Source organism: Stegostoma tigrinum, chromosome 31 (genome assembly GCF_030684315.1).
Source record: "Stegostoma tigrinum isolate sSteTig4 chromosome 31, sSteTig4.hap1, whole genome shotgun sequence".
Taxonomy (NCBI): Eukaryota; Metazoa; Chordata; class Chondrichthyes; order Orectolobiformes; family Stegostomatidae; genus Stegostoma; species Stegostoma tigrinum.
This window is the reverse complement of record NC_081384.1, coordinates 39,975,896-39,988,161: the sequence shown is the minus strand read 5'-3', so window position 1 is coordinate 39,988,161 and position 12,266 is coordinate 39,975,896. Positions and strand designations below refer to the sequence as shown.

At 42.0% G+C, this 12,266-nt stretch overlaps 1 protein-coding gene across 1 annotated transcript in view; it reads right to left on the bottom strand.

Annotated features, from left to right (window-relative positions):
• Window positions 1-12,266, bottom strand: part of LOC125466176 (parathyroid hormone/parathyroid hormone-related peptide receptor-like) — a 77,446-nt gene that overhangs the window by 33,455 nt on the left and 31,725 nt on the right. Inside the window, exons 8-9 of the mRNA XM_059638801.1 lie at window positions 9,512-9,543; window positions 1,552-1,705 (exon numbers count right to left, since the gene is read on the bottom strand). Of these exons, the coding sequence (XP_059494784.1) occupies window positions 1,552-1,705; window positions 9,512-9,543 (186 nt within the window). The remainder of the gene's footprint in view (window positions 1-1,551; window positions 1,706-9,511; window positions 9,544-12,266) is intronic.

Here is a 12,266-nt window from a genome sequence, read left to right as displayed (position 1 = left end):
AAGTCATCCTGACGTAATGCTATTTGTTGTGTAGTTATTGCATCTTCTGCCCCATTTCTGGTCATTGCCTTCCTTCCACTCTGCATGGTGATCACCCTGGTATGTAATAGGAGGGTAGATTTAGAGAGTTAGTTATTATAAGACAGGCAATAATGGGTATGTTTGTGGGTAATGACCAGAGCACTACCTGAAAGGACAATGTGTATAAATAGCAGAGTACACCAACAGATATGGTCAGAATAAATAAAAATAGGAGAAAGAGACAACATTAAAAGCTCTTTATCTGGATGCACCAAGCTGTCATAATAAAATGGATAACGTGATAGCATGGATAGAAATAAAGGGATATTATATGATAGACAAAACAGAGGCATGTTTGTAAAGTGACCAAAGCTGGGAACTGAATATTCCTGTGTGTTTGACATTTCAGTAATGAAATGAAAATGAAAGAAAGAGGCAATACTCCAAATAAAAGTTGCTATCAGTACGGTTGTGAGAAATAATTGTAATTCAGAAGGTCAAGATGTAGAATCACTTTGGGTGGAGATAAGAAATAGCAAAGGAAAGAAATCACTAGTAGGAGTGGCTTATAAAGCCTTTGACAATACCTACAGGATAGGAGACAGCATAAATCAAGAAATAATGGTGGTTTGTAATAAAGTAATTGCAACAATAATGGGAGACTTTAATCTCCACATAAATCGGATGAATCAAGTTTCCATTAGTAACCTTAAGGACAGTTTTATTTTGAACAATACATTCTGGAATCAGCCAAGGAACATGAAATTGGGCAATGAAACAGGGCTAATTGATGATTTCACCGTAAAGGATCCTCAAGGCAGGAATGATCATAGCATGATATAATTTCAGATTCAGTTTGAGAATCACAGAACTATTACAGTGCTAAAAGAAACATTCTCCTGCCTTCACCTTGTTACCCTGCACACAGTCCCTTTTCAAAAAACAGTCTAATGGATGCATCAATTGAATCTTCCACCACTACGCTCTCATGTAGTGCCTTTCAGATCCTGGCTACTCGCTGTGTGAAAAGGTTTTTTTCTAGTGTCTTAAACTTAAAGAACAATTACTACACTATGAGGATATAGGTTAATAGCTAAAATGGTAGCAAAGCAGCAATGGACGTTCGAGGAACTATTTCATAACTGTCAACAAAAATTTGTTCCATTGAGGAAGAGAATGCCTCCAAGAAGCATGCATCATCTGTGGCTAACTGATCCTATTGAATAATGGAATGGGTTCAATATGGTCCTGCTCCCGTCTCACCAACTCAATGCTCAGTCCCAAATGATTTGGGCTGGAGTTATCAGGGAGCAGTGCCATGGCTGATTCTGTGACATCTAAACTGCTTGATGAATTGTCTAGGCCCGAAACATCATCCTTCCTGCTGCTCTTGATGCTGCTTGGCCTGCTGTGTTCATCCAGCTCCACACCTTGTTATCTCTGATGAATAATTGAACTGAGAGAAGGGGAAACCAATCAAAAGTATATACACAATCAGGCAAAGAGTACATTGCATTTGAGCAGTCTTACCCCAACCAAGCAGAGTTAGTGCCCAGAGATATTTCTTGTCTGATAGGAAAGCCATGAAGATCAGACTGTGTAGATAGAGGCCCTCCACCAGGATCCAGTAGTGATTAGTAGCAAGAAAGTATAGGAATATCGTCACTGCCACTTTACAACCAGCCTGCAAATGTACAGCTCAGTTATCAGACTGAAACAGTGATAGATACAATACTGTCTGTCTCTCTGGCCCCTATATTTGTTACACAGTGCTTGTTTTTCAGGCACTGATTGGGTAGCTAAGTTCTCAGTATGGTGCCCAGAAGGCATATGACAAAAGCGCAGCACATTTGGGCCAAATAACAAGTGATGACCCAGTGCCATGCTGGAAACAGAATCATTCCCACTGGATACAGAGATAAAGAAGTTCATTCCATTTCCTTATTGCCTGCTCAAATACAGCTTGAAATGGAGGTACTTCTCACTACAGCTACAAACATAAAACAAGCTTTTAGAATGCCTTTGCCAGCTTGGTAAGTGGTTGAAATATGCTTTACCTGAATGGAGCTGTGTGCAGGGGAATCAGGCTGTGTGGAGGGGATGGGTTGTGAGGTGGGGGTGAGCTGTGGGGAGGAGACATGATGTGAGGGTGAGGAGACCGACTGTGAGGAGGGGACAGGGTGTGAGGATGAGGAGACAGACTGTGAGGAGGGGACGTGATGTAAGAATGGACAAACTGCCAGCCCAAACTCCCCTATGTCAGACACACCCTCCCATTTTGACAAAACCTGTTGGTCACAGGATGGATGAGATTTGAAAAGTGTTTTGGGCGCTGTGATGCTCTGGACCATTATCTTTACTCCTACAGTGTGTGAAAATGGAGTTAGACTCCCAATGCAAGAAATTCCAGGATCAAGAAATGACAAGATGCAAATATTAGTGAATTCAGATAACTAGGAAAGCTGGAGTGTGCCTAGAGTAACAGGATAATGAGCATCAGTTTCCTTTCATTAAGGATACTCATGAACCCATTGAATTTTACAACATTCTGAGCACTTCACTGTCACTTTTATCCCTGATATTACGAGCTGAATCCGAAAGCATTATCTTGACATTTAGAACCTACAGCCAAAGAAAGGTAACAGCCAGAATGAGGCCATTCAGCCCATTTGAGTGTGTGTCAACTCTGTAAACACTTACTCGTCTTATCCCATTCCCGTACCCTGCCTCCCAAACCTGCAAATTTTTGTCTTTAGATAATCCTCCAATTCTATTTTGAAAGCCACAATTGAATGTCGCTCCACACTCCCAGGCTGTGCATTCCAGAATCTCACCCACTCACTGGGTGACGATGTTTCTCCTTAAGTCATTGTTGCTTTTCCCTATCTGCTCTGACCAGACACCTCATGATTTTTAAAAGGCCTACCAAATCTCTTCAGTCTGTTTCTCTCTGATGAAAACACTGTCAACCTATCTATTAACTGAAGTTCCCTGATCCTGGGAACATTTCTCTGAGTCTTTTCCGTAGCCTCCTTTTTCTAAGGTGTGTTAGCCAGATTGAGACACGATCTCGACTTGAGGCTGAGCCATTGATCTATAAAGATTCATCACAAATTTGTTGTTTTTTTTCACTGCACTTGTTAATAAAGTCTAGGATACTTTAGTAACTGTTGTCTCAACCTGCTCTGAAACCTGTGCTTCTTTGCGCCTATAGGAGCTCACTCAGAGCAGCAGCAGGAGGAGAGCTGAGTGAGCCTGGAGGATGAAATAGTGAGCTTCCAGATAAAAACCTGAGCAACAAGGCACAGATCAACTTCAGTGGCAGAGGAGCAGTGAAGCTTCCACTAAACCCAGAGGCAGAGCTCCTGCAGTGATGTCAGAGTGAAAAACATCATGCAGGACAAGAGCATTGGCTACTTAGGAAATAGGTTTAGGTACTGACTGAGTAGTACTGGGAGCGAGACAAAGTGTAAAGCCCTTGCTTTTCTAGTTTGTAGTTTGTTAGAAATAGAGACAGTGAGAAATCTGATTTTCTAAGCAGTGGGTAAGTTGTATGAATGGTTCCTAGTTTATGGTGGATAAGGATCAAAATGGCAGGAGAGCTCAGCACTGTGAAAAGCTCCTCCCACAAAATATGGGAAATCAGAGGCACTTCCAGTCTCCAAGCTAACAAGTTATGCAGGAAGTGTGTTCAGCAGCAGCTTCCTAATTGACCATATGGAACAGCCAGAGCTGCGGTAAACTCACCGATGATCATTCATGAGGCTGAGAATGTCATGAATATCATGTTTAGTGATGCAAACAGAAGTTGCTGGAAAAGCTCAGTAGGGCTGGCAGCATCTGTAAAGGAAAAAAATCACAGTTAACGTTTCGGGTCTGTTGACCCTTAGAACTGGAGAAGGTTCTGACTTGAAACATTAACTCTGATATTTTTTTTTCACAGATGCTACCAGGCCTGCTGAACTTTTCCAGTAACTTCTGTTTTTGTTCCTGATTTACGGCATCCACAGTTTTTTCAGTTTTTATTTAGCATGTTTAGTGAGCTGGGTACATGACCAGTTAGGCTTACAAAGGCAGAGATGCATTGGATGACCACCAGGAAGACTAATAATCATGGATGGGCATTGCAGGAGTACCCTGTGGCCATTGCCCTCTCAAACAGATATGCTGACTAAAAACTAAACCATTATCTCTGATTTCTCTCTTCAGATGCTGGCAGACCTGCTGAGTTTTTTCCAGCAACTTTTGTCTTTGTTTTGTAGTGAGATAGTGTTGGGGTGGATGGCCCCTAGGGGAAAGCCGCAACAGTCAATATTGTGGCATCACGGCTGTCTCTGCTGCACAACAGGGGACTAGGAGAGTTCCAGTGACAGGGGAACTGACAGGTAGCTCTGTGGCAGCAAACAAACTCTCAAATGGTAGGGTGCCCCCATGGTGCCAGCATCAGGGATGTCTCAGAGCAGCTGCAGGGCATTCTGACATGGGAGGACAAACAACCCACTGTCATTGTATGTGTCAGTACCAATGACATGGGAAAAATAAAGGAAATGAAGTTCTGTGACAGGAATTTAAAGATTGAGGGAGTAGACTAAAGAAGAGGAATACTAGAGTTGTAATTTCCAGGTTAATTCCAGTGCCACCTGTCACTGAGTATAGGAATAGAAAGGGAGGTGAGATGAACACATGGCTAAATGGATGGTGTAGGAGGAAGAACTTTAGATTTTTGGATCAGTGGGACAATTTCCGAAGTATTTGGGACCTGTACATGCAGGACAGTTTGCAGCTGAACTGGAATGGGTGTAATATCCTTGCTGGGCTGTTTGTTTGTGCTGTTGGGAAGATTTCAAACTGATTTGTCAGGGGGACGGGCCACAGAGCAGATAAAAGGCAGGACTAAGAACCAAACAGATATGGAAGGAATCATAGAATCCCTGCAGTGTGGAAACAGGCCCTTTGGCCCAACAAGTCCACACCGACCCTCAGAGCAGCCCACGCAGACCCTCCCCCCTATAACCCATCTAATTTACCAATCCCTGAACACTATGGGTAATTTAGCATGGCCAATCCACCTAGCCTGCACATCTTTAGACTTGTGGGAGGAAACCGGAGCACCTGGAGGAAACCCACGTAGACATGGAGAGAATGTGCAAATTTCACACAGGCAGTCGCCCGAGGGTGGAATTGAATCCAGGTCCCTGGCGAGGCAGCAGTGCTAACCACTGTGCCACCGTGATGCCCCGTGCCGAATATTAGGAGAGTCCAGAAGGCAGAGAAAACATGGGCACGGTAAGGCACATGGGAGATCTGGAAAGATAAACTGCAATATTTTAATGGAAACCATGATGTGCAGGTGTGGACAAGGTCAGAAGTCACATGACACCAGGTTATAGTCCAACAAGTTTACTTGAAATCACAAGCTTTCAGAGCGCTGCTTTTCCATCAGCTGAAGTGAAGAGAGTACCCAGGCACAGATTTTATAACCAGAGAGATCGAAAGATCCCACAAATGGTGTGAGTGGAGTGTCAACAGGCTGAAAAATAAGTCTCTACATGTGATCAAAGGTGTCAGATGGTGTGAGTAAAGTGTCAACTGCGGAAAAACAATGAAGGGATGGCCTACTATCTGTCAATTGAAGCAAAGAGAAAATTACAAACAAAAAATCAGCTCGTGCTGAAGACAAACCAAATGGCTGAAATAATATGATAGGGATAAGAATCATATGCTGAGGGACTAAGCAAAGTAACAAGCAATCCAAAACTGTCAAAACCAATTAAGGTAGAAAGATCATAAGTTATAAAGGTGTTCCTGCCTAAACAGGACAGTAAGGAAGATTTTACAGAACAGTGCGGTAGGGTTACATGTAGCCCAACATGAACACACGAGCATGGTTGAGGCCATCTTCATGGGTACGGAACTTGGCTATCAGTCTCTACTCAGTGATTCCGTGTTGTTGTGAATCTCAAAGGCATCCTCCATGGCAGTCCATCTGAAAGATCAGAGGCTGAATGTCTTTGACCATTGAAGTGTTCCCTGACTGGGAGGGAATGTTCCTATATGGCAGTTGTTGTGCAGTGTCTACTCGTCCATTGTTTCAGCATCTGTGTTCCTGACAATATACCATACCTCAGGGCATGAAATAGACAACGAATTTCTGCCGTGCACGTGGTGGGTGGTGTTGCAACATGTGGTGGTAGTGTCCATGTCGATGATCTGACATGTCTTGACAGTGCTATGGCTGTGTTGTGTGGTGTTGTGGTCAATGTTGTCCTGAAGGCTGAGTAATTTGCTGCAAACAATGGTCTGTTTAAGAGAAAACAAAAGAACTGTGGACGCTGTGAATCAGGAACAAAAACAGAAATTGCTGGAAAAGTTCAGGAGGTCTGGCAGCATCTGTGAAAAAAAATTCAAAAAACAAATTCAAAACTGAAAAAGGCTCACTGGACCCAAAATGTTAACTCTGGATATTTTTTTCATAGATGCTGCCAAGCCTGTTGATTGAGGTTGTGAGGAAGCATCACCAGACCTGAAACATTAACTCTGTTTTTTTCTTCACAGATGATGCCAGACCTGCTGAGCCTTTCCAGCAACTTTGTTTTTGCTCCTGATTTAGGGCATCTGAAGTTCTTTCTTTTTCGTTATTCATTCACAGGATGAGGGAACAGCTGGCTAGGCAGCATTTATTGTCCATCCGTAATTGCCCAAGGGAAATTCAGAGTCAACAACATTGCTGTGGGTCTGGGGTCACATGTAGGCCAGAGCAGGTAATGATGGTAGTTTCCTTCCCTAAAGAACATTAGTGACCCAGGTGAGTTTTTCCTAACAGTCGACAATGGATTCACGGTCGTCATTAGACTCTTAATTCCAGATATTTATTGTGTTCAAATTCCACCATCCACCATGGCAGGATTTGAACCCGGTTCCCAGAACATTATCTGGATCTCTGGATTAACAGTCCAGCAATAATACCACTAGGCCATCACCTCCCCTTTTCGGTTTTTACTGAGCTGTCCATCCTTGATGGAGATGTGAGTCCAAGAATGGGAATGATTCTGAAGCGTAGTCCATGGTAAGTCTGATAGTGGGATGAAACTTGTTGACATCATTGTGGAATCATTTCAATGATTCCTCACGATGACTCCAACGGAAGAAAATTTCATCAATGTATCTGGTGTATAGCGTTAGTCAGAGGTCCTTTGCAGTAAAGAGGTCATGCATGAACTTGTGCATGAAAATATTGGCATATTGGGGAGTAAATCTGGTACCATGGCATGCGTGTCTGGGTGATGTGCTGGCTGTCAAAGGTGAAGACATTGTGATCGAGGATGAAGTGCATGTGTTGTAGGATGGTGTCTGAAAATTGGTAGTTGTTGGTGTTGAATACTGAGGCTGTTGCAGCAATGTGGTCATCATGGGGGATGCTGGTGTAGAGTGCCAAAACGTCCATTGTGATGAGGAATGTTCCTGGTTCCATGGTCTGTGGGTACTGAGTTTCTGTAAGAAGTCTGTAGTGTCACAACAGAAGCTGGGGTGTTCCTTGTACAACGGGTTTCAAGATGCCCTCAACATAGTCTCCAACCTTTGGGTAAGCGTCCTCCAAGGTGGCCCTCGAGATACATAACAATGCAGAATCACCAAGCAGAAATCAATAGCCAAGTTCCATACCCACGAAGATGGGTTCAACCATGATCTTGGGTTCATGTCACATTACTGTTCTGTAAAATCTTCCTGACTTCCTGTTTTGGCACCATCACCTTGATAACTTATTATGATATCTCTACTTTAATTAGTTTATATAATTTTGGATTACTTGTTACTTTGGTCAGACCCTGGGCATGTGACTCTTCTACCAAGCATATTATTCCAGTCATTTGGTTGTCTCCAGTGCCGTCTTATTTTAATTTTTTTGTAATTTTCTCTCTGCTCCAATTAACAAATTACAGATCACCCCTTCACTTGTTATTTGGCTATTGACACTTATACTGTCTGACACTCTTGGTCACCTGCAGAGACCTTTTACTTCACCTGCCAACACTCCACTCACACCATTTGTACGATGTTTTGATCTCTCTGCTTACGAAGTCTGTGTATGGGTGTTGTCCGCATTTCATCTGATGAAGGGATAGCGCTACGAAAGCTTGTGATTTCAAATAAAACTGTTGGATTATAACCTGGTGTCATGTGACTTTTGTCCTTATTTTAATAGAAGGAGACTGTCCGCTAGTGAACTTAAAGCATGGATCAGCATATGGGCATATGATATCGTTTCAATCACTGAGGCATGTTTTAAGGAGGAGCAGGACTGCCAGTTCAACATTCCATGGTAAAGAATTTTCAGACATGATGAGGGCAATATAAGACAGGTAGGGCATTACATTATTGATGGAGGAAAACATCTCTGCAATAATGAGGGAGAATGTCCTAGAAGTGTTTTCAAACAATGCCATTTGGGTAGATCTTAGAACTAAAAGACCAGCGACCACTTTGCTGGGACTACACCAATGGCCTCCCAGCAGTCAGAAAGAGATAGAGGAGCAGATATGTCAGCAAATCACAGAAAGATGTGAGAGAAACAGCACTACAGTGGTAGGGAACTTCGACGTGCCTAACATTAACTGGGATTGACTTAGTGTGAAAAGATTAGCCAGGGTGGAATTTTTAAAGTGCATCCAGGAGAGCAGTACCAGTATGTGGACAGACCTACTAGATATGGAGCAGTACTAGACCTAATCCAAGGGAGTGAAGCTGGCTAAGTGGTTGAAGTGTCAGTGGATAAATATTTGCAGATAGTAACCATAACTGTGCAGTCTTCAAAGTCGTTATGGAAAGGGATAGGGATAGGGATGGTGAAGAAGTTGGGCAAAGTCCAATTTCACTATCATGAGTCAGGATCTGGCAAATACAAATCGGCATCAGCGACTTGCAGGTACTTGGATTTGGTAAGTGGGAGTCTTTTAAATACAATATAGTGAGATTTAAGGGGCAACATGTTCCTCTAAGAGTGAAGACCAAGGGCAATTTCTTCATAAAAACCTAGACATTCAGGGAAATGGAGAGGTTGCTAAAGAAAGAGAATGAAGCTTCTGTCAGGTACAGTACATCAAAAACAGGGAGGCCATTCAAAAGTATGGAGAGCATAAGAGGTGGCTCAAAAAGGAAATTTGGAGGGCAGAGGGGCCGTGAAATATCTTTGGTTTTTAGAATGAAGAAAAACCCCCAAGATCTTTTATAAGTATATTAAAAAGATTACTGGAGAAAGAGTGGAGCCACTCAGAGACCAAAGGGACAAGCCTGTGTGAGAAACTAATAGACTGGGAGAGATTTTAAATGAATATTTCCCATCTACGTTTATAAAGGAGAAAGACATTATAGCTGGGGATATCAGTTAGGATGGTGAGGTTCTAGAACAAATTAAGATTAATAAGGAGCTGCTACTACATATTTCAGTGAGCATAAAGATGCATACATCCCCAAGGCATGATGAGATGTGCACCAGGCTGCTACGGGAGGTGAGGGACGAGATTGCTGGGGCCGAGGCAGGGATAATTAATACTTTGTCAGCCACTAGTGAAGTGCCAGATGACTGGAGGATAACTAATGTGGTTCCTTTGATCAAGAAGGGTAACAACGGTAGGCCTGGTAATTCCAGGCTCCAGTTAGTCTGATGTCAGTGGGATGGAAAATTAATGGGAAAAAGGTCAGGATACTTGGAAAGGCAGGGGTTGATTGGAGTGGTCAGCATGGATTTATTAGAGGGAGATCCTGTCTGACAAATTTAATTGAGGTTTCGAAAAGGTGACTAAATACATTGAGAATTGTGTAGGTTGATATGGGTTTACATGGGCTTCATTAAGTCCTTTGGCAAGGTTCCACATGGAAGGCTGTGAAAAAGGCAAGAGGCCATGGGATCCAAGGCAAGTTGGCAAACTGGATCCAAAATCAACTTAAAACAGGAGGAAAAGGGTGATAAAGTGGTGTCAGGAGAACAAGGTTTCTTTCTTTTCTTGCTTTGTGGCTCCAAGCATGATGTTATCATCTTTGTGAACAGTGTGCAGCGAGCTTCTCCAAGTCATTAATATTAATGTTGTGGCTCTTCAAGGAGAGCTCCACCATACCTTGCAAAAGTTTTCAGAAATGTTGGTCATTTCAGAGTTGAGGAAACAGGACCTGAGCTGGAGGGATGTGGAGACTGGAACATGCCAAATCCTATTCTCTCAATTCTGAGTCATTAGCATACATCTAGAAAAGCAGAAAAGTAAAGGCTTGTGGGGAAAAGGCAGAAGAATAGTACTAAGTCTGTACTGCAGGCCACAATACAAACCTTCAATGAACCCTACTATGTACATTCTTCATTCTGAAAAAGGACTGTTCACTGCAAGATGATCACATGATACTAGAGCTGAGACTCTCTCAGTGGTAACAATGCACATATTCATGACAAAACCCACTAAACAATCATGTGATGTTAATGTGTACTCCTTCACGTTCCAATGGAATCACATTATAGACAACATCAATTTGAATTTTAGAAATAGCGTTCCCCTATTTATCAGTTGCGTTATAGCCAATTTGCGTAGCTGGAACCGACTATAATTCTTCTTAAACTCATTCAAATTAGTTAGATAAAATTTTCCATTACTAATATTTTATTAGTTTTCTGTAATCGACCAGTACTGGCCCAGTGACTGTTTATTTTGTCCAGCATTACTGTTTCTAAGAGCTTTCCCACTACCAGGGCTAATCTGATTGGTTGCTTGGTTTCTTCTTGTATCCTTTTTTGAACAAGGGTTATTTCCTTCGTTAACTGGCACTGTCCCTGAGCGTTGCAGGATTATGGTAAATGCATCTGTCATTTCCAGCCTGACTTTCCTCAGCATTCACAGAGATATCTCATTTGCCAATCTTTGATTCTAATATACTTGGCCTGATTCATTCTTGCACCATTGAAATTAGCCTCTCCAATTAATTATTTTTATTCTTCATTGCTTCTTGATCTTTTGCATGACCAACCCTAAATGGTATGAAACATCATTATCATCACCCAAATGTTCTCTTCCTGAAATGAACAATTTGACACACCTCATTCCCCATGGAAGATTCAGGAATGCTTCCTTTCTCCTTGGGCCAGAAATATATTATTCAAGAAGATTCTGCTGATTGCACTTCACAAATTCCTTTCCCATTTGCATTTCACAGTATTACTCCCCTAATTGTTGCAGAATAATTAGGGACCCCACTATGTTTCATTGCAATTTCCTTGCACACTTTTTTCCTCTATATCTTTCCCAGTAGGAACATTTCTATCCTTAAAACTACCTTATCAAAATAATTTTGCAGATGCTTTGTATCCTCCTCACAAATTCCATTCTTATGTATCTTTGTAATGTCAGCAAGTAATTTGTGTTGCCTTCATTGTACTGTGAGTGGAGTATATTAATGTGAAGGGTTTAAACTGAGTCTGCAAGGTGGTGGGAACCAGGAGAGAATATCAGAGAGTAACATCAGGATGTTTATCCTTTTTTTTCTAACTCCTACTATGAATCACTGTAAGGTAATGCAACCCTTTTTTATTCCTCGTTTTGTCTCAAACATTTATACTGAGGTACTTTGTGTCTAAGATGGCATCATGAAAAATGACATTGTGAACCTTTCTCTATACTCCTGTACTTCTCTACTTGAGTACATGTGATATTAAAGGATATTCTATTCGATTATATGTGTAAAATATTGGAGGAGACAGGTAGCACTAGAATAGAGAGTAGGCGGGTAATACCTGGAATTAGATTAAGGGATAGTTAAAACTTTCTAAATCAGAGACATGCAGTTTTGGTCTGGAATAAACTTCCTGGAAGTGAGGTAGAGGTAGATTCAACTGAGGCAGATAAGAGAGTGTTAGGGTAAGGGTGAGGGCTTTGGAGAATTACTTAAATAGAGACACAGAAAAGGGCTTGCAGGGAAAAGGCAGGAGAATGGCACTAAGTCATGACGCTCAAAGAGCTGGCGTAGATACAAGAAACTGAATGGTCTTCTACTGCAAGTAATATTTCTGTGATTGGGCTCCTTGCTGGTACTGGTCAGGTTTTGTCATAGGGTCAGCTTATTCAGAGATTCAGGCTTCGGCTGCTGATAGTATTTTGAGCATCAGATCAATGACAGCGTTCCCCAAATTGTTGACACATGCTTCCTGGAGTTGGAACTTTTATTGGCTGCATGTGACCTCTGAATACCCGCTCCATCTCCCTGAATGA